Source organism: Oryctolagus cuniculus, chromosome Y (assembly GCF_051225735.1).
Source record: "Oryctolagus cuniculus isolate XC-2025 breed Fujian yellow rabbit chromosome Y, ASM5122573v1, whole genome shotgun sequence".
NCBI lineage: Eukaryota > Metazoa > Chordata > Mammalia > Lagomorpha > Leporidae > Oryctolagus > Oryctolagus cuniculus.
In genome coordinates this window covers 19,835,422-19,858,644 of record NC_142889.1, presented here as the reverse complement: position 1 = coordinate 19,858,644, position 23,223 = coordinate 19,835,422, and the positions used below count along the sequence as shown (strand labels likewise).

At 43.1% G+C, this 23,223-nt stretch overlaps 2 protein-coding genes across 2 annotated transcripts; both read left to right on the top strand.

The window, feature by feature from the left end:
• Positions 1-1,660: 1,660 nt before the first annotated feature.
• LOC149119335 (endogenous retrovirus group K member 10 Gag polyprotein-like) lies at positions 1,661-3,037 on the top strand. Its single transcript, XM_089325097.1, has one exon. It carries the CDS (start codon positions 1,661-1,663, stop codon positions 3,035-3,037), a length of 1,377 nt encoding a protein of 458 aa, XP_089181223.1.
• Positions 3,038-7,454: 4,417 nt separating this feature from the next.
• Positions 7,455-9,188, top strand: LOC149119334 (syncytin-1-like). Its single transcript, XM_089325096.1, has one exon. The coding sequence runs from the start codon at positions 7,455-7,457 to the stop codon at positions 9,186-9,188; it is 1,734 nt and encodes a 577-aa protein (XP_089181222.1).
• Positions 9,189-23,223: the final 14,035 nt, after the last annotated feature.

Genomic DNA, 23,223 nt, shown 5'->3' with positions numbered 1-23,223 from the left:
AAAGGAGAAGGTACTCCCAGGATCTATTCATCAGAAACTATATGTTTAGCAGAGCAGCCAGGCAGAACCTAAAGCAGCACTCCTCTGTGAGGTGTGTGCATCCCAAGCATAACTCACAAGGGCATAATGACCACCTGCCCCACTCACTCTGCCTTGCAATCTTCCTTTAAGAAAAAGAAGCAAGCTGTGATTTTTTTCATGTTGTGTCACATGCCATGCCCGTTGTCTGAATCTCCTCCCTCTACATGGTCAATATTTTATCACAATTTTCACTTCTAATCCTTTTTTTTTTTTTAGATATTTATTTTTTTCAGGCAGAGTTACAGAGAGGCAGAGGTCTCCCACGCACCAGTTCACATCCCAGGTGGCTGAAACACCCTGAGTTGCACCGATACGAACCCAGGAGCCTGAGCTTTTTCCATGTCTCCCATGGGAGTGCAGAGGCAGAAGGACTCAGGCCTCCTTTTACTGTTTTTGCAGACCATAGCAGAGAGCAGCCAGCTGGGATGGGATTCGAATGGGAGCCCATATGGGATGCCGGCACTGCTTGTGACAGTTTTACCTGCTACACCACAGCACAGGCCCCCTAATAATAATAATAATAATAATAATAATAATAATAATAATAATAATTCTTTTTAAGATTTTTATCTTTTTTTTTTCTGGAGAGTCAGAGTTACAGAGAGTCCTTCCATCTCAAACTGGAGTCACAGATAGATGCTTAACCTACTATGCCCCAGGGTCAGCCCAACCCCCCCAACTTCAGAGACTTAGTTGGCCAATTCTCTTTTAAATTTAATGTACTCTTATTTATGTGAAAGAGTTGTGGGGTGACTGGCTGAGAGTTGGGAGAGGAAGAGAGATCTTCCATCTGCTGGATGGGCTCTGGGTGGCCAGGGCAAATCCAGGAGGCAGGTGCCAGGAGCTTCATCTGTTCCACTTCTCCCAGCTGGTCCAAGTAGTGGGTCAATCTTCCCTTGGCTTTCCAGATGAATTAGCAAGGAGCTGGATTGGAAATGGAGGAGGAGGGACTGGAAATAGACCTCATATTAGCGGATCACGGAGTCACAGCTGAGCTGAGCCCCCTTAAGATTTTTTTTTTTTTGACAGGCAGAGTGGACATTGAGAGAGAGAGAGAGAGAGTGTCGGGGACCACGCAGCATGTGACCTCTTAGTTGAGAGACAGGGCTGGACAGGCCAGACCTGATAGTACTGATAACGCAACCTTGTGTGACCTTGTGCCTTAAGGCCTTGTAACCTTTCCCCTACTTGCACTAGCATTGCAGCTACAAGATAAGCCCACCCTCCTTCCCCCTCCCGATACCCTGCCTCGATGATATATAAGTGTGTGGTTGAAAAATAAAGTCGCAGCTTGATCGGCACCTGTCTTGCTGCCATCTTTGTGTCTCCTGTCCCTTTCATTTCTCCTTCTAGGTGCTCGGCCCCAGTTGCTGTCCCGCGGGACGGGACAACTGGCGCCCAACGTGGGGCTTGAGTGCGGCCCTTGGGGTTCGAGTGCCTGTAAGATTGGAGGAACGCCGCCTTCCAGGAGGAAAACTTGGATCCAAGTGATTGTGCGACCGGCTCGGAACTGCCCACCCGAGATCATCAGCATCGGTCGACGCTGTGGAGTGAAGACGGCGCAAGGTAAGTGACAGCCATGGGACAGGCATTATCGTCACGGGAAATGTTCATTTCAGGTCTCAGGGAGGCCCTCAAGACACGAGGAGTTCGGGTTAAAAATAAGGATCTAAAGGCATTTTTTGAGTATGTAGAAAGATTGTGTCCCTGGTTCCCCAAGGAAGGAACAATTGACGAGATCAAGTGGGAAAGAGTTGGAAGTTGTTTAAAGGATTTTCATGAGATCTTTGGCCCTGCAAAAGTGCCTATTACGATTTTTTCATATTGGAACCTGATTAATGACATTCTAAAAACCCGTCACCTAGATAAGACTATTGATGCCCTAGTAAGGGATGGTGAGGAGATGTTACAGCAATCCTCCCGACCTGCATCTAAATGCCCATCTGTCATTCTAGATATACCCTCCACTGATGATGACCCCAACAATAAAATTAAAGAGTCCACTTTAGCCCCTACCAACGAAGCGAGCCGACTATATCCTGCCATCCGAGACAAATTAGATTCAGATGAGGAAGCTGCCCCAGAGGAAGAGGTCGTGCACTATCATAATTCCAATTGGCCCCAAAATGTTAAAAATCCCCCGCCATACAATACTCACCCGCACCTTCCCATTTGTGCCCCCGCTCTCTATGACTTTAACCCTCCTGTGCCTGACTTGTCGGCCTTGCGACAGTCACTTCAACAGAGACAAGAGCACATCCAGCTCCTTAAGGAAATAAAATCCCTTGACAAGGAGCTCCGCCACCTTGCCTTAGAGCAGCCCCTTCCAAAACCTAAACAAGGTAAAGTCAGGTCCAAAACCCAACCCCTTCTAGCTTTCCCTGTAACCAGGAGGCAAGCCGGAGGTCATTCTGAGCCTGCCGCTGATGGGGAAAATGAGGCTGAGGAGAATTCGCCCCACCACTCTGAGGAAGATAGTGAGGAACCTGGGTCGGAGGAGGAAGATCAGGTCCCCAATCAAGGACCTGGTAATGGACAGCCGCCACCCTATAAAAAACTTAGTCTCAGATTTATTGAAAAACTTAAAACTGCTTGCACCCAGTATGGTCCCACTGCCCCTTATACTCAGGCCTTATTGGAAAGCCAGAGTGCCCGGTGGCTTACACCTAATGATTGGGACTTCCTCGCCAGAGCTGCTCTCAGCGGAGGTGACTATGTCCTGTGGAGGGCTGATTATGTTCAAATTTGTAAAGAAATAGCCCAACAAAATTTTGCTAAAGCTTCATCTAAAAATTGGACCCTCAAAAAACTTTTGGGAGATGCCCTGTATAATTCCAACAATTCACAAGCCCAGTTCCCTGATGGACTTCTGGCGCAAATTAAAACTGCCGGACTAGGGGCTTGGAGAAAGCTTCCTCAAAGGGGAGCAGTCACTACCTCTTTGGCTAAGATTTAGCAGGGGCCCGACGAGCCTTATAGTGATTTTGTCTCACACCTTAATGTTGCAGCTGAGAGACTAGTTGGCCCAGGAGAAAATGGAAGTGCATTTGTTACGCACCTCGCCTTTGAAAATGCCAACCCAGCTTGTAAAGATATTCTTCGGCCTCATAAACATAAGGGTGATCTTTCAGACTATGTGAGGCTCTGCGCTGGTGTGGGATCGGCCCATGCCATGGGCTTGGCAATTGGGGCCGCACTCAAACTGACCCAAAATCCCTCCAAGGGGACCTCCACTTGCTACGCCTGTAAACAGCCTGGACATTTTGCCCGCGAATGTCCAACTGCCTTATCAAACAGGCCCATGGCCCAAGGCGCGGCTCCATCTCCTCCAGGTAGGCCGCTCCCCTCCACCCCATGCCCCCGATGTCATAGGGGTTATCACTGGGCAAATGAATGCAGGTCAAAGACTAATTCTTCAGGCCAACCCCTCCCTCCTAGTGTGCCGGGAAACTCCCAGAGGGGCCAGCCCCTGGCCCCAGTTTCTCAAAGGACAAACCCTGGGGCAGTACGGTTTGTCCCTTCCCAGCCTCAGGCTCAGCAAATACCTCAACAATTGCTTCTCTCCAACGAGCAACCCCAGGTAGCGCAGGACTGGACCTCTGTGCCGCCTCCGATACAATATTAGATTCCACCCAGGGCCCACAAATTATCCCTACAGGGGTGTGGGGCCCCTTGCCTTCGGGTACCTGTGCTTTTATTCTTGGCCGAGCATCAGCCACCCTTAAAGGCATTCAAGTTTTTCCCGGTATTATTGACGGTGACTTTACCGGGGAAATAAAAATCCTAGCAGCCGCTATCAATGGAGTAGCTGCCGTTCCACAGGGCACCCGTCTAGCACAAGTGGTTCTTCTGCCTTTAATTACTGGAAGTACATCCTCAATTTCTTCCAGGCCCCGAGGCATTACCCCTTTGGGCTCCTCGGATGCTTATTGGGTCCAGCCAATTACAAAAAATAGGCCTGTGTTAACCCTTACTATTGAAGGAAAGGATTTCAAAGGCATTTTGGACACAGGGGCAGATGCCATGGTCATATCTCAAGATCATTGGCCCGCTCATTGGCCGCTGACCGCATCTCTCACTGATTTGCGAGGTATAGGCCAGTCCAATAACCCCCAAGTCAGCTCAAGGGTATTACGCTGGAAAGATAAGGAAGGCAATCAGGGCACTGTGACTCCTTTTGTATTACCAGGCCTTCCTGTTAACCTGTGGGGACGTGACATTCTCTCCCAAATGGAAGTTATCCTGTGCAGCCCTAATGCTGTGGTCACACAACAAATGCTGCGCATGGATTATGTGCCTGGCACAGGACTTGGAAAAATGAGACAGGGCATAACTCAACCTATTACAGCCCCCTCTAAAACAGATAGACATGGGCTCGGATATTCGGATTTTTAGTAACGGCCACTGGCCTTCCTGTACCCCATGCAGATAAAATCACATGGAATACTCAAACTCCTGTTTGGGTGGATCAGTGGCCGCTTACTCAAGAAAAGCTAAATGCTGCTACAGCGCTTGTACAGGAGCAGCTCGTGGCTGGACACCTAGAGCCTTCCAATTCTCCCTGGAATACGCCCATTTTTGTCATAAAGAAAAAATCTGGTAAATGGCGCCTTTTACAGGATTTGCGCGCCGTTAATAAGGTCATGGCACCCATGGGTGCCCTCCAACCTGGCATCCCAACCCCCGTGGCCATCCCAAATGGTTATTACAAAATAATTATAGATCTCAAAGACTGTTTTTTCACTATTCCTCTACACCCTGATGATCGTCCTTATTTTGCCTTTAGCCTCCCCCGTGTTAATTTCCAGGGACCGATGCAAAGATTTCATTGGAAAGTCTTGCCCCAGGGAATGGCCAATAGCCCCACCCTTTGTCAAAAGTTTGTAGCACAGGCAGTGGACCCGGTTCGTTTACACTGGCCGCACATTTATATTCTACATTATATGGATGACATTTTACTGGCGGCTCAAAACAAGTCAGACCTACAAGATTGCTTTACAGCACTTTCTAAAGCCTTTCTTACCCTTGGTTTACAAATTGCTCCTGATAAGGTCCAGTTACAAGACCCCTTTACCTATTTAGGTTTAAAATTACAACAGGATTTGGTTTTTGTGCCCCGCATCCAGTTCCGCTTGGATTGCCTCCATACCCTTAATGATTTTCAAAAACTTCTAGGAGATATTCAATGGCTCAGGCCCTATTTAGAAATATCTAATAATGTCCTCTTGCCCCTCAATGACATTCTGCGAGGAGACCCAGATCCCTCTTCCCCCCGCGAGCTCACCCCTGCTGCGGGAGACGCATTAAACCAAGTAGCGCAAGCCATCAGCCAACAGTTTGTTTCACAGATTTCTTATACTCTCCCCCTGCTTTTTGTAGTTTTAGCCACACCACATACGCCCACTGGAGTTTTTTGGCAAAAATCCCTCATGCCCAAAAAAAAGGGTCAACCTCTTTTCTGGGTTCATCTCCCCATTTCCTCATCTAAGGTAATTGCAGTATATTTGTCTCAGGTTGCTTCAATAATCATCAAGGCTCGTTTCCTTTCCCGCCAATATTTTGGAAAAGACCCCGATGTTGTAGTAGTGCCATATACCCGAGAACAGACCCAGTTCCTTCTTCAAACTTCTGATGACTGGGGAATAGCCATGTCAGGATTTATGGGAGTCATTGACAATCACCTCCCTGATGACCCTGTGTTACAGTTTGCCCAATCCTATTCCTTTATTTTCCCAAAAAATACAAAAAGTAACCCCATTCCAAAGGCTGTTACGGTGTTTACAGATGGGTCCTCCAATGGAATGGCTGCCTTCATGGCAGATAACCGTTCCCACGTATTTAAAACATCTTATCAGTCGGCTCAGTTGGTTGAGCTGTATGCCATACTTCAAGTCTTTACACAGTTTTCCAGTCAGGCTGTAAATATTTATACCGATAGTGCATATGTAGCTCACTCCATTCCGTTGCTTGAGACTTCTCCTTTTCTTAAAACAACTTCCAACGCTATGCCCTTGTTTATACAAATTCAAAAGCTAATACGAGAAAGACAACAGCCCTTCTATTTGGGACATATTAGGGCACACACAAGCCTACCAGGGTCACTCTCAGAAGGTAATGCCCAGGCAGATGCTGCTACAAGGCTTACCTTCCCCACAACTGTGGGATCAGTGCAGGAAGCTCAGAACTCAGAAGGTAATGCCCAGAGAGATGCTGCTACAAGGCTTACCTTCCCCACAACTGTGGGATCAGTGCAGAAAGCTCAGAACTCAGAAGGTAATGCCCAGACAGATGCTGCTACAAGGCTTACCTTCCCCATAATTGTGGGATCAGTACAGGAAGCTCAAAACTTGCATAGGTTACATCACTTAAATGCTCAATCTCTCCGTTTGTTTTGTAAAATTTCACGAGAACAGGCTCGTGAAATAGTCAAAAAATGCCCCTCATGTGTTACTAGCCAACCTGTACCGCATTTGGGAGTCAATCCGCGTGGTCTTCTCCCTAATCAACTGTGGCAAATGGATGTCACACACTTCCCAAAATTTGGCAAACTAAAGTATCTCCATGTCTCTATAGACACCTATAGTGGCTTTGTCTTTGCCTCCCCCCACACAGGAGAAGCTGCTAAGGATGTTATCTCGCACCTTATCACAGCTCTTTCTGTACTGGGAAAACCTGTTAAGATTAAGACAGACAATGGTCCTGCTTATGTCAGCACTAAGTTTAAACAATTTTGTGAGGCGCTCCATATTAAACACATTACAGGAATTCCCTACAATCCACAGGGACAGGGAATCGTTGAAAGAGCCCATCAAACACTAAAAACTTGGCTCACTCGGCTTGAAGCCACTTCCTTGTCTTTTGCCTCTCCCCGCGACCGATTGAATCATGCGCTCTTTGTGCTAAACTTCCTGACCTTGGATAATAATAATCATTCAGCTGCGGACCGTCATTGGCACCCTTCCCCTGATACGGCTCCGCCTATGGTAATGTGGCGAGACCCCCTCACCAGTAGCTGGCACGGCCCAGATCCAGTACTCATTTGGGGACGTGGCTCAGCCTGCATCCTGGACCAAAAACAATCGGCACCAAGATGGCTACCTGAAAGATCAATTAAACAAGTTAATCCGCCAATTCCTACAAATAATGATGTTGTTCCAGAGCCTGTACTTGGCCCTGAGAACGCCTTTTCTTTATACCCACAGGAATGAAAAGACCCGGCTGGACGCTACTGGGACTCATTACAGGACTCCTTATTATTGTTGGAATTGTTGCCATTGTTGCTATTTGTGTATCTTATCTTCTCTCTATTCTCTCCTCCCCTGCTACATTTCCTGAGGGCTCACTGATTAACCCCTCCAAAGGGCCCTAATACAATGGCCCTCAGCCTTGCTCTCCTGATGATGGCAATCTACACCATCCATTGGGCTCCACCAGTCTTTGCAGGGCTTGACAACCCTCAGGGCATTCAAAAATACCTTCAACAGCATCACCCTTGTACCTGCTCAGGGGGCATAATAGTATCCTTCCCACGAACCCGTGGCAGTGGCCGTGCTCAAAAGCCGCATTTTACACAAGACTGCGGAGATAAAACTGCTTATCTGACCGTCCCGGGTTCCCGATGGTTCTGTGTTCCCAAACCTAAGCTAGACTCTTACCGCACTGGGGATCAGTGCCCATCAGAGTGCAATAAAACTATCCATTACTCCGTGCACTCCTCCTGTTATACACAGTATCAAACCTGTAATAAGGGAAATCAGCGTTTACTGTTTGCTGTTATATCAGGAGATTATGAGGGAACGTTCGGAGGAGAGTTGTCCTCTTCACGCTTCAGCTCCCCCTCCTGCCCCACTAAGGGACAAGTAGCCTGCTGGTACCCTATAGCCCCTGTGGGAGTGTCTGACGGTGGAGGCCCTCAGGATACCCTTACTAAATTAAAAACACAAAAGGTACTCGAAACCGTATTTGAAAGCCTTTACCCTTCCCTCCAATACCACCCCCTGGCTAAAGTTCATTCCAGAGGAAATAAAGACTTGGATGTCAATACCATCGATATCCTTACCAACACCCATAAACTGCTTAATCTCTCTGCCCCAAACCTTGCAAGAGACTGCTGGCTCTGTTTACGCCAGGGACCCCCCCTTCCTCTTGCCATTTTTCTACCGCTTAATAATACCCTTGAGTTCAATAGTTTCTTGGGCCACCCCCCTATGCAGCCCTTTCCCGTTCTTCCTGTCCCAACGGAAAATATCACTTGCCTTTATAAACCTCCCAACAACAATCCCTTCGATATCGATGTAGGACTTGCTCCTTTCTGTACAAATAATGTAACAGTAAACTACCCTCTTTATGCCCCTAATTCCACCGTTTTTGTATGTAGGGATAATTTAGCTTATACCATTTTACCAACAAATTGGACCGGTAATTGCATGCATGCTATACTTTTTCCTGATATAGAGATTATCAATGGAGATACCCCTGTTCCTATCCCCTCCCTTGATTATATTGCAGGGAGACAAAAACGAGCTATTCAATTTATTCCTTTATTAGCCACATTGGGAATTTCCTCAGCTATGGTTACAGGATCCACAGGACTAGGAATCGCGGTCCACAAATATAGAGAATTGTCCCAACAACTTATTAATGATGTGCAGACCCTATCCACCACCATTCAGGACCTTCAAGATCAAATTGATTCCCTAGCGGAAGTGGTTCTACAAAATCGTAGAGGCTTAGACTTGCTTACTGCTGAACGGGGAGGTATTTGCTTGGCTTTACAGGAAAAATGCTGTTTTTATGCTAACAAGTCCGGCATTGTTCGTGATAAAATCAAGACACTTCAAGAAGATCTGGAGCGTCGTCGACGTGCCATGGCTGAAAATCCCTTTTGGACTGGATGGAATGGACTGCTTCCCTATTTGCTACCGCTTTTAGGCCCCATTGTTGGGTTGCTTGTTGTGCTATCTATAGGTCCTTGTCTCCTCAATAGGCTGATGACCTTTATCAGACAACAAGTAGATAATTTAGCAGCCAGACCAATTCAAATACATTACCAAAGTCTGGCCATGGAAGATCCCATGGAAAACGTTATCTCTCTCTCCGGCCGGTGAAGTCTGGCCAGTGAGGTCACGGTCCCTCCAACAACTGACTCTCCCCTTCGGTCTGCCGCTGCCCCAGTCGGGAGCCCAGGAAGGGCCCCAGGCCTATCAATAAAACGAGCAGTAAGCCAATGACGGGCACCTTCCCGGAACCTCACCCACCTAAGACAGGAGTCCTTGGGGACTGGCAAGGATATCCAATGACGGGTAAGAGGTGCTGGACCTCCGGGTCGATTCCTAAGACAGGCACTGCTCGCTCATCATGCTTGGCCTAACCGGTAGCCATTTCTGTTTAATTGATAAGAAAGGGGGATATGTCGGGGACCACGCAGCATGTGACCTCTTAGTTGAGAGACAGGGCTGGACAGGCCAGACCTGATAGTACTGATAACGCAACCTTGTGTGACCTTGTGCCTTAAGGCCTTGTAACCTTTCCCCTACTTGCACTAGCATTGCAGCTACAAGATAAGCCCACCCTCCTTCCCCCTCCCGATACCCTGCCTCGATGATATATAAGTGTGTGGTTGAAAAATAAAGTCGCAGCTTGATCGGCACCTGTCTTGCTGCCATCTTTGTGTCTCCTGTCCCTTTCATTTCTCCTTCTAGGTGCTCGGCCCCAGTTGCTGTCCCGCGGGACGGGACAAGAGAGGTCTTCCTTTTCCGTTGGTTCACCCGCCAAGGGCTGCCTGGCTGTTGCACCACAGCGATCCGAAGCCAGGAGCCAGGTGCTTCCCCTGGTCTCCCTTATAGGTGCAGGGCCCAAGGACTTGGGCCATTCTCCACTGCCTTCCCAGGCCACAGCGGAGAGCTGGACTGGAAGATGAGCAACCGGGACAGAATCCGGTGCCCCAACTGGGACTAGAACCCAGTGTGCCAGCGCTGCAGGCAGAGGATTAGCCTAGTGAGCCGTGGCGCCAGCCCAAGATTTTTTTTTTTTTAAGATTACACTGTACTGGGGCCAATCCAGCTCTGTGCTATGGCCTCCCACATGGGAGACTGGGAAGAAGCTCCTGGCTCCTGGCTCCTGGCTTCAGAGCAGCACAGCTGGGGAGTGAACCCGGGGACGGAAGACTCTGTCTCTCTCTGCCTCTGCCCTCTGTAACTCTGTTTTAAATAAATAAATAAATCTTTCCTTCCTTCCTTTCTTTCAAATAAATAGATCTTATAAAAGAAAAATTCCTGAAGTCAGGTACCCTGGAGAAGCTCTTTAAAAAAAAAAAAAAAGACACCATTTGGGACATCAGCATCTCATATCAGATCATGGAGCCACACACACAGGCAGGCAGATGCTTAACCTACTATGCCCCAGGGCCAGCTCATCCCCCCCCCTTCAGAGATTTAGTTAGCCAATTCTTTTTAAAATTAATTTACTCTTATGTATGTGGAAAAGTTATGGGGTAACAGGCTGAGGGTTGGGAGAGGAAGAGAGATCTTCCATCTGCTGGATGGGCTCTGGGTGGCCAGGGCAAATCCAGGAGGCAGGTGCTGGGAGCTTCATCTGTTCCACTTCTCCCAGCTGGTCCAAGTAGTGGGTCAATCTTCCCGTGGCTTTCCAGGTGAATTAGCAAGGAGCTGGATTGGAAATGGAGGAGGAGATACTGGAAATAGATCTCATATTAGTGGATCATGGAGTCACAGCTGAGCCGAGTTCCCTTAAGATTTTTTTTTTTAAAGAAAGATTGCACTGGGGGCCGGCGCTGCGGTGCAGTAGGTTAACGCCTTGGCCCGAAGCGCCAGCATCCCATATGTGCACCAGTTTGAGTCCTGGCTGCTCCTCTTCCAATCCAGCTCTCTGCTATGGCCTGGGAAAGCAGTGGAAGATGGCCCAAGCCCTTGAGCCTCTATACCCCCTGTGGGAGACCCAGAAGAAGCTCCTGGCTCCTGGCTTCAGATCAGCACAGTTCCAGCCATTGCAGCCCATTGGGGAGTGAACCATCAGACAAAAGACCTCTCTCACTTTCTCTGCCTCTCCTCTCTCTGTGTGTGTAACTCTTTCAAGTGAATAAATAAATAAATCAATTTTTCTTAAAGATTTATTTATTTACTTGAAAGTCAGAGTCACACAGAGAGAGGAGAGGCAGAGAGAGGTCTTCTGTCTGATGGCACTCCTATGGGATGCTGGTGCTTCAGGCCAGGGTGTTAACCCGCTGCACTGCAGCACCAGCCCCAAATAAATAAATCTTTTAAAATTAAAAAAAAATGAAGATTGCACTGTATTGGGGCCAATCCAGCTCTCTGCTATGGCCTGGGAAAGCAGCAGAAGATGGCCCAAGTCCTTGGGCCCCTGCACCCATGTGGGTGACCTGGAAGAAGCTCCTGGCTCCTGGCTTTGGATCAGCATAGCTCCAGCCATAGCAGCCATCTGGAGGTGAACCAGGGGATGGAAGACTCTGTCTCTGTCTCTGCCTCTCTATAACTCATTCCAATACGTAAATAAAAAAAAAATCAACCTTTATTCCTTTCTTCCTTTCTAATAAATAGATCTTATGAAAGAAAAATTCCTGAAGACAGGTTCCCTGGAGAAGCTCTTTAAAAAAAAGAAAAAAAAAAAGGCCGGCGCCACGGCTCACTAGGCTAATCCTCCGCCTTGCGGCGCCGGCACACCGGGTTCTAGTCCCGGTCACGGTGCCGGATTCTGTCCCGGTTGCCCCTCTTCCAGGCCAGCTCTCTGCTGTGGCCAGGGAGTGCAGTGGAGGATGGCCCAAGTGCTTGGGCCCTGCACCCCATGGGAGACCAGGAGAAGTACCTGGATCCTGCCATCGGATCAGCGCAGTGTGCCAGCCGTAGCGCGCTGGCCGCGGCGGCCATTGGAGGGTGAACCAACGGCAAAGGAAGACCTTTCTCTCTGTCTCTCTCTCTCTCTCACTATCCACTCTGCCTGCCAAAAAAAAAAAAAAAAAACCACCATTTGGAACATCAGCACCTTATATCGGAGTGTGGGCTCTTCCTCCTTCTTGCTAAGATGTCTTGATCTGGTCCAGTCCCAGCTACTGTGGGGCACTTATTTCTTAAGATGGCTTGATTGATTTAGAACACCTAGTGTTCAATTTCTGCACCTAGTGACCTTCCTTTTAGATTCAAAATGGCTCTTGCTCTCCTAGTACTAAAGATTCCATTTTGAGTCCAAATGCATGATTTTTCTGGTACTCTGCCTTGGAAGGAAGGAAGGGTAATTTTTGATGCTCTGCCTCCAGATAAATCAATATTCTTTTAAAATTTTTATTTATTTTTTTGACAGGCAGAGTGGACAGTGAGAGAGAGAGACAGAGAGAAAGGTCTTCCTTTGCCGTTGGTTCACCCTGCAATGGCTGCCGCGGCCAGCGCGCTGCGGCCGGCACACCGTGCTGATCCAAAGGCAGGAGCCAGGTGCTTCTCCTGGTCTCCCATGGGGTGCAGGGCCCAAGGACTTGGGCCATCCTCCACTGCACTCCCTGGCCACAGCAGAGAGCTGGCCTGGAAGAGGGGCAACCGGGACAGAATCCGGCATCCCAACCAGAAGACACACTCAAGAGAGGAAGAATGTATTATTCACATTATTGATTATTTACAGGAAGGTGCATCAGATGAGATATGTAAATGATTTCATAACATATGTATTGTGTGTATGCAATGTATGATTTCTAAGGCTAATAGGTCTATTTTATCTTTCATCTGGATTCTATGTGGTGCATTTTTGGTTAAATATTCAAATAACAGAAGTTGTACAGAATATATATGTATTTATACACTATTATAAATATATCAATTTGTGATACTATCTGGACCAAAAGTAACTCCTAAACTAGTAGTTAAAATCAATTAAAATCTATGTTTTAAATATTTTCTCATAGTGTAAATCTAGAATTTTATTTAAATAATTTTACTTAACAAGTTTACTTAAATATTCTTAGAGGCCAACATTATGGTATAGTGAGATAAGTCACTGCTTGGGATGCCAGTATCCCACATCAGAGCATTGGTTCAAGTCCCAGTTGCTTTACTTCTGATCCACTTTGGCTAGTGTTCCTGGGAAGTGTTATGGGTCATGGAGGGGAGGGTGGTTACCTGAGAAAGCTCCATGTGTGCTTTTCCTCAGCTTAGCATAGAAATAAAAACATGGGAAACAATTTGCAAATAGATGCAAAATCTTTATTTAGTTTGCAAAGCAACAGTAAAGCATCTAACCCAACAGGAGACCAGATGGAATGCCAGAGCAGGACAATGGCTTTCAGGAAGTGCCCAGGGTTTTTATGGCATTACTGCATTTTAATTGGGTCAATCAATGGGGGTGCCCATTGGACAGGGGCTTCACATAGTCTATGTTGATTGAACTGGGGCCACCCAAGGAGATAGTGGGGGTCTCCTGAAGTCAGCCAGATTCCCCTTAGGGGCTCAGGCCTCTCCTGTACTAGCTCTGGGTAGAGGATTGACGTTGTGGTTAGAACTACAGGCTCACACATACTGAACAGGAGGTTATCATGGGGGAGATGCCAGCAGGTATAACAAGCTTTCCAGCCACAGCTTGCAGCCTGCTTGCACAACATTTGCAACCTGATTATGTCAGAAATTCTTTCTGTGTCTGAGAGGCCCATAGGCACTTGTCCCCCTCCCCGGATATCCTCAGGAAGGCAGCAAATTATGGCCCAAGTACTTGGCCCCTAGCCACCCTCATTGAAGACTCAGATGGAGTCTCTGGATACTAGGTTCAGCCTGGTCCAATCTCAGATGTTGGGAGCATTTGGGAAATAAACCACTAGATGGAAAATCTGCCTCTACCTTTCAGAAAAATATATACATTTAAAAAATAAATATTTAATTTTTAATATTTTTCAGTGGTAATTTTGTATAGAATATTGTTTTTTAAGATTTTTTAAAAGATTTTATTAATTTATTTGAGAGGTAGAATTACAGACAGTGAGAGGGAGAGACAGAGAGAAAGGTCTTCCTCCCGTTGGTTCACTCTCCAAATGGTTGCAATGGCTGGAGCTGCACTGATCTGAAGCCAAGAACCAGATGCTTCTTCCTGGTCTCCCATGTGGGTGCAGGAGCCCAAAGACTTGGGCCATCTTCTACTGCATTTCCAGGCCATAGAAGAGAGCTGGATTGGAAGAGGAGCAGCCAGGACTAGAACCGGTGAACATATGAGATGCCAGTGCCACAGGCAGAGGATTATCCTATTGTGTTATGGCGCCAGCCCCCTAGAATATTCTGAGCCCTTATTTCATTTTGCTGTACTCTCAGCATTCTTTGAGTTAGCCATTGAGTGTGAAATGAGCTATTGTATAATGTAACACTGAAGACTGGGCAGCAGAATACTCTGGAACTTATAATTGCTCATGATAAATGGACAACAAGGACTAACACCTTGTTAGTGACTACTGCTGTCCCTCACCCTGTCCTGGATGACACCAAGTGTGACCACAGGGTTTCTGTGATTGGTTGACACACTGTGATCCCAGTCATCAGAATAGCTGGTGCTATTGACATTATTTCCCACAAGCAACTGAGAGCAGGTGATAAAATTAAGAACTTTTTGGGGAGGTGAGAAAAATAGGAGCACAGACACATAGGCACAACCTCAGATAGGCACATCTGCACATACAACAGAAAAGCAGCCCAAAGCTGCTGCATAGGCCTGCATCAAGTTAGGGATACTAGTGTTGCTTCCATCATACTAGAACTAAAAACACTCTAGGTCTTAGAAACCCAAATAAATTGATGATATACCTTTTAGAGTTGGAAGGATTTTACTGTCAGCACATTTATAAGGCCTTCTCTGATTACTATTTTCTGTTTCTCACATTTTCTTCCCAAGACATTTGCCTGTAGAGATAATTCCATTTAGAAATGTCCTCTCCCTTTAAGTGTGTTTTGTTTATGGCCCTGCAAAAGCACTCATAATATAGATGAAAACTGACTCATTTCCTAAACTCTGGATTATTTATAGCTACCACTGAATAGTATATTCAAGATTTGGACATGTTATATGATGTGTGAAAACTTAAAATTAAAATTACAATTAAAAAACACACATGTTTCTCATGAAAATCTGAGAACTGTTAAAAGCATAAAACTGTAATGCATTCCACTGCATGTAATCATTCTATATTTATTTTGGAACACTGAATTATCTACTTTCATTCTATATGATCACCACATAATAGATAATTTGCTAGTGTTTACAAGAGAGGTACAACATTTTAACATATTTTTAAAGTCTTGATAACACAATGAACATAAATATTTAATGTAAAACTGTATGATTTTCTTAAAATCTTGGTAGCATTTTCAAATAATTTCTATTAATGATTTTTGAGAGAATTAGAAGAATGTGCATTTATGTGCATGTAGGTCCTCATGTATATGTATCTTTCTTAAAGTTAAGCAAATTATATTTCAGAGTAAAATGGATTTATACCACTGCAGTTCAAGTTTTGTGGTATGTTGACAAAATATGATATCAATGTGTATCTCACATTAAATTTTTAATGTACATGGTAAGAACACTGAGAATTTATTTCTAGGAGATTATAATATAATTCTCTAGAGTTCTCATGCTGTTCACCAGATCTCTAAACTGATTAACCTTACAGAATTAAAACTTTATACCCAGACAAGGCATTTGGTGGAGCAGTTAAGATGCCACATGAGAGGCTCACATCCCTTATTAGAGGGTCTGGGTTTGAGCCCTGGCTCTGCACTAAATTCTGGAGTCATGCTAATACATGTTTGGAGGCAGCAGGTGATGGCTGAAGTTGTAGGTCTGTCACCACAGGGGAAACTTGGGTTGAGTCCCTGGCTCCTGTTTTGACTTGGCTAGCCCTAGGTATTGTGGGAATTTGGATAATAATCTAAAAGGATAAATTTCTGTTGCTGCCTTTCAAATCAATAATGATTAAAAACAAATTCTACCCTTTGATCTACATCATTCCATCCTATCCCAGTAACCAATGTTCTGCACTGTTTCTATGTACAGCATTTGGATCCTAAAAATTCTACATATAATCAAGACTACAAAGCAATTTAAATATTTTTTCTATATCTGGTTTATACTCCAGATTCATCTGTGCTGTAGCAAATGGCTAAATAATTTTCTCTCAGTAGCATTCCAATATAAAATATTTGATTCTCCATTTCTTTATTTATAATATTTCTTCATCCATCAGAAGTTACTTAGTGTGTTTTCATCTCTTGGTTACTGTAAAAATGCTGTAATAAACATGGGAGCACAGATATCTCTACCAGGTGATGACTGACTGATTTCTTTGCATATACACCCAGTAGAGTAATTGATGAGTCATATAGTTATTCTATTTTTACTTTTTGAGGAACTTTCATATTGTCTTCATACTGGCTGTACCCATGTACATTTCCACTAATTATATAGATGGGTTCTTATTTATCCACATCCCTGACTACACTTGTCATATCCTACCCTTTTGACAAAAGGCACTGTAAAAGAAGGTGAAATATTATTGAATATTTGACTTGCATTTACCTGGTATGTTAGTGATATTGAGCGTCTTTCTATATATCTGCTGCATTGCAAGAAAATGGTTCTCTACTTATATATGTACTTTGCTATAACTTTATTTTCTATAACAAAAGATGCCAGAAGGTAATTATAATAGCATTATTTATTAAAACCCGTGCATATTTGTTTTTCCAGAAACTGGTTTGCAGCTCAGAAAAGAATAAAATATTTTTAAATAAAGATTCTTATTTGCTTTCTGCATATTTACAGATATTCCAAGGTTTGTGCTGTTCTTTGTCTCTTACATCATATATAACTTTAAAAGACATTTCCTGTGTACTTCTTAGTTATTTTTATTTTTATTTCATCATACTATCTCTTTTTATAAAAGGCACTTATTGTATAAATTAATGTAAAGTAGCCAAATCCAGCTATAAAGCAGCTTCAGAAACAGACCTGACCAAAAAGTTCCCAGTAACCAGGCATGATCCAATTGTAGTGGTTATTTGTATTTCACGAATATCAGAACTTCTTTCAGGAGCTGGCTATAAAAGAGAAGATGGCCCAAGTCCTTGGGCCCCTGCAACTGCATGGAGACCTGCTAAAAGGTCCTGGCTCCTGGCTTCAAATTGGTGCAGCTCTGGCAATTGTGGCCATCCGAGGAGTCAGTAGATGGAAGACCTCACTCTCTCTGCTTCTGCCTCTCTGTAACTGTGCCTTTCAAATAAATAAATAAATCTTCAAAAAAGTAATATAAATACAAAGTAAACAATAGTAATATTTATGGAAAAATGGCAAGGTCAGGTTGTAACATATCAATAGTAACCTGGAATGTAAATGACTTCAACTCTCCAGTTAAAAGATTCAGACTGGCTGAATTGATTAAAAACAAGAGCTCTCTATTTGCTGCTTAAAACGAACACATCTCACCAACAATATATACACAGAGACTGAAAAGTTATTCCATGCTAACAGAAAACAAAAAGAGCGGGTCAAGCCATCCTAATATCAGACAAAACAGACTTTAACGCAAAAATTGTTAAAAGAGGCAAAGACGGGCAGTATGTAATGATTAACAGATCAGTTCAACAGGAAGATGTCACTATATTAAATGTATGAACCCAATTACATCATACCTGGCTATTTTTTTTAACTTTTATTTAATGAATATAAATTTCCAAAGTACAGCTTATAGATTACAAAGGCTTCTCCCCCATAACGTCCATCCCACATGCAACCCTCCCCTTTCCCACTCCCTCTCCCCTTCCATTCACATCAAGATTCATTTTCAATTCTCTTTATATACAGAAGATCAGTTTAGCATACATTAAGTAAAGATTTCAACAGTTTGCTCCCACACAGAAACATAAAGTGAAAAATACTGTTTGAGTACTAGTTATAGAATTAAATCACAATATACAGCACACTAAGGACAAAGATCCTACATGAGGAGTAAGTGCACAGTGACTCCTGTTGTTGACTTAACAAATTGACACTCTTGTTTATGGCATCAGTAATCAACCTAGGCTCTTGTCTGCCAAGGCTATGGAAGCCCCCTGAGATCACCGACTCTGATATTTAGAAAGCCATGGTCAAAGTGGAAGTTCTCTCCTCCCTTCAGAAAAAGGCACCTTCTTCTTTGACGACCTGTTCTTTCCACTGGGATCTCACTCGTGGAGATCTTTCATTTAGTTTTTTTTTTTTTTCCCCAGAGTGTCTTGGCTTTCCATGCCTGAAATACTCTCATGGGCTTTTCAGCCAGATCCAAATGCCTTAAGGGCTGATTATGAGGCCAGAGTGCTGTTTAGGACATCTGCCATTCTATGGGTCTGCTGTGTATCTCACTTCCCATGTTGGATCATTCTCTCCCTTTTTGATTCTATCAGCTAGTATTTGCAGACACTATTCTTGTTTATGTGATCCCTTTGGCTCTTAGTCCTATCATTATGATCAATTGTGAACAGAAATTGATCACCAGGACTAGTGAGATGGCATTGGTACATGTCACCTTGATGGGATTGAATTGCAATCCCCTGGTATGTTTGTAACTCTTCCGTTGAGGTAAGTCAGCTTGAGCATGTCCTGAATTCCACATCTTTTCCCTCTCTTATTCCCACTCTTATATTTAACAGCGATCACTTTTCAGTTATGTTTCAGCACTTAAGAAGAATTGTGTATTGATTACAGCATTCAACCAAAAGTATTAAGTAGAACAAACAAAAAAATACTAAGAGGGATACCATTAAGTTGTTCATCAACAGTCAGGGCGAGGCTTGATCAAGTCACCGCTTCTCATAATGTTCATTTCACTTTAACAGGTTTCCTTTTTGGTGCTCAGTTAGTTGTCACCTATCAGGGAGAGCATATGGTATTTGTCCCTTTGGGATTGGCTTATTTCACTCAGCATAATGTTTTACAAATTCCTAACAGGGATCATTTTTCAGTTAAAATTTAAGCACCTAAGAATAATTGTGTGTGAATTACAGAGTTCAACCAATGGTACAAGAACAAAAAAAAAAAAATACTAAAATGGATAAAGTATTACACTGTACATGAACTGTCAGGACAAGAGCTGATCAAGTCACTGTTTCTCATAGTGTCTATTACACTTCAACAAATTACCCCTTTGCTGCTCAGTTAGTTGTCGCTGATCAGGGAAAACATATGATATTTGTCTCTTTGCGACTGGCTTAATTCACTCAGCATGATGTTTTCCAAATTCCTCCATCTTTTTTTTAACTTTTATTTAATGAATATGAATTTCCAAAGTACAGCTTATAGATTACAATGGCTTCCCACTCCCATAACTTCCCTCCCACCTGCAACCCTCCCCTTTCCGACTCCCTCCCCCCTTCCATTCACATCAAGATTCATTTTCAATTCTCTTTATATACAGAAGATCAGTTTAGCGTACATTAACTAAAGATTTCAACAGTTTGCACCCACATAGAAACACAAAGTGAAAAATACTGTTTGAGTACTAGTTATAGCATTAAATCACATTGTACAGCACATTAAGGACAGAGATCCTACATGAGGAGTAAGTGCACAGTGACTCCTGTTGTTGACTTAACAAATTGATACTCTTGTTTATGGCATCAGTAATCACCTTAGGCTCTTGTCATGAGTTTCCAAGGCTATGGAAGCCTTTTGAGTTCACCAACTCTGATCATATGTAGACAAGGTTGTATTCAAAGTGGAACTTCTCTCCTCCGTTCAGTGAAAGGTACCTCCTGCTTTGATGACCAGTTCTTTTCACTGGGATCTCACTCGCGGAGAACTTTCATGTAGGTAAGTCAGCTTGAGCATGTCCTGAATTGCACATCTCTTCCCTCTCTTACTCCTAATCTTATATTTAACGGAATCACTTTTCAGTTGAGTTTCAACACTTGAGAATAACTGTGTATTGATTACAGTATTCAACCAAAAGTATTAAGTAGAACAAATAAACAAAAAAATACTAAGAGGAATAACATTAAGTTGTTCATCAACAGTCAGGGCAAGGGCTGATCAAGTCACCATTTCTCATAGTGTTCATTTCACTTTAACAGGTTTCCTTTTTGGTGCTCAGTCAGTTGTCACCGATCAGGGAGAACATATGGTATTTGTCCTTTTGGGACTGGCTTATTTAACTCAGCATAATGTTTTCCAGATTCCTTACAGGGATCACTTTTCAGTTAAAATTTAAGCACCTAAGAATAATTGTGTGTGAATTACAGAGTTCAACCAATGGTACAAGAACAAAAAAAAATACTAAAATGGATAAAGTATTACAAATTCCTCCACCTTGTTGCAAATGACTGGGTTTCGTTTTTTGTTTTTTTTTTTTTTTTTGACTGCTGTATAGAATTCTATAGAGTACATTCCCATAATTTCTTTATCCAGTCTACTGTTGATGGGCATTTGGGTTGGTCCCAGGTCTTAGCTATTGTGAATTGAGCTGCAATAAACATTAATGTGCAGACAGCTTTTTGTTTGCCAATTTCATTTCCTTTGGGTAAGTTCCAAGGAGTGGGATGGCTGGGTTGAATGGTAGGGTCACTGCTATTCAATATAGTTCTGGAAGTTCTAGCCAGAGCTATTAGGCAAGAAAAAGAAATTAAGGGGATACAAATTGGGAAGGAAGAACTCAAAATATCCCACTTTGCAAATGATATGATTCTTTACTTAGGGGACCCAAAGAACTCTACTAAGAGACAATTGGAACTCATAGAAGAGTTTGGCAAAGTGGCAGGGTATAAAATCAATGCACAAAAATAAATAGGCTTTGTATACACAGACAATGCTATGGCTGAGGAAGAACTTCTAAGATCAATCCCATTCACAATAGCTACAAAAACTATCAAATACCTTGGAATAAACTTAACCAAGGACGTTAAGGATCTCTATGATGAAAATTACAAAACCTTAAAAAAAGAAATAGAAGAGGATACCAAGAAATGGAAAAATCTTCCATGCTCACAGATTGGAAGAATCAATCTCATCAAAATGTCCATTCTCCCAAAAGCAATTTATAGATTCAATGCAATACCAATCAAGATACCGAAGACCTTCTTCTCAGATCTGGAAAAATTGGTGCTGAAATTCATATGGAGACACAGGAGACCTCGAATAGCTAAAGCAATCTTGTACAACAAAAACAAAGCTGGAGGCATCACAATACCAGATTTCGGGACATACTACAGGGCAGTTGTAATCAAAACAGCATGGTACTGGTACAGAAACAGATGGATAGACCAATGGAACAGAATAGAAACACCAGAAATCAATCCAAACATCTACAGCCAACTCATATTTGATCAAGGATCCAAAAGCAATCCCTAGGGGAAGGACAGTCTATTCAATAAATGGTGCTGGGAAAATTGGATTTCCACGTGCAGAATCACAAAGCAAGTCCCCTATTTTTCATCTTACACAAAAATCCACTCAACATGGATTAAAGACTTAAATCTATGTCCTGGCACCATCAAATTATTAGAGAGCATTGGAGAAACCCTGCAAGACATAGGTACCGGCAATGACTTCTTGGAAAACACCCAAGAAGCACAGGCAGTCAAAGCCAAAATTAACATCTGGGATTGCCTCAAATTGAGAAGTTTCTGTACTGCAAAAGAAACAGTCAGGAAAGTGAAGAGGCACCCAACAGAATGGGAAAATATATTTGCAAACTATGCAACAGATAAAGGGTTAATAACCAGAATCTACAAAGAGATCAAGAAACTCCACAAGATCAAAACCAACAACCCACTTAAGAGATGGGCCAAGGACCTCAATAGACATTTTTCAAAAGAGAAAATCCAAATGGCCAACAGGCACATGAAAAAATGTTCAAGATCTCTAGCAATCAGGGAAATGCAAATCAAAACCACAATGAGGTTTCACCTCACCTTGGTCAAATTGGCTCACATTCAGAAATCTACCAACAATAGATGCTGGAGAGGATGTGGGGAAAAAGGGACACTAACCCACTGTTGGTGGGAATGCAAACTGGTTAAGCCACTATGGAAGTCAGTCTGGAGATTCCTCAGAAACCTGGATATTCAGAATTCTTATATGAATATACAGCAAGGACCCTCAACACATTAATCTTAAATATAATTAATAAAATTTTGAGTAAAACCAGCCAATTTCATTTCGAGTTAGTCTTTCCAATTCAGGGAAGCAACAAAAGCAGGCTGTTTCTTCTAGAGTTATTCATCCCAGAGGCAACAAATAACAAAGAGGAAAAAGAAGAAACATCTGTGAGTTTGACTAAAAAATACAGTGACCCTATTACACTTGGCAAGTAAAAGTAGCCTAATGACTAAAACAATATCTCAATATTGGGAGAATAACTCTATATCCTGTTATGACCCACAGACTCTTGACCTTAGGCTAATAACATTTTCAATAATCTTTTGTGCAACTGTAAAGTGATAATAAGGGCAGGACAATTTATTTTCTAGTACACATAAAATCAACAGTATGTACTAATAAAGGATTTTAATCATAATATTTTTTTGAACATCAGGTTCTACTTACATTTTACTTAAAGTGGCCACATAATTTATCATTTTCACTGCAACTATTTTAAGAATGAAAGAGATAACTGATAGTAATTAGGTTGGAATTACAGGGATAAATTAGGACTGATTGAGGAATACCACACCAATTCGTATTGTCAGCAGAGAGATTTTATTTCTGTGTATCTTCAAGATCTTTGGTGATCTAGTGGCTAATTACTTAACCACTATGAAATACTAATATAATAATTAATAGCTCTCACTGTGATCAGCTATTTGTACTCTGCAATTAAATATATGAGAATAATATTATTGAATGCCTTGCACTTCTAAAATTGTAGGGACCTCAGACTGCATATGTCAACTCAAGTTGCACTTGAGTAATCTCCAATCTATAGATTAAGAAGTATGTCTGAGTTAGCACAGCTTTTAAATGGTGGAGTTGGGTCTTGAACCCAGGAAACGAAACTCGCAAACTCAGTGTTCTTTCTCCTACATCATGGACAGTCTCTTACTTGTTTCTTTGACCTTAAATCTAATAGAAAGTATTCCCTATACTGATTAAAAAAAAACACCACCACAGAAATCTGTG

Excerpts from the sequence above, each read along its gene's own strand:
- LOC149119335 (XM_089325097.1), top strand. The coding sequence starts at position 1,661 with ATGGGACAGGCATTATCGTCACGGGAAATGTTCATTTCAGGTCTCAGG.
- LOC149119334 (XM_089325096.1), top strand. The coding sequence starts at position 7,455 with ATGGCCCTCAGCCTTGCTCTCCTGATGATGGCAATCTACACCATCCAT.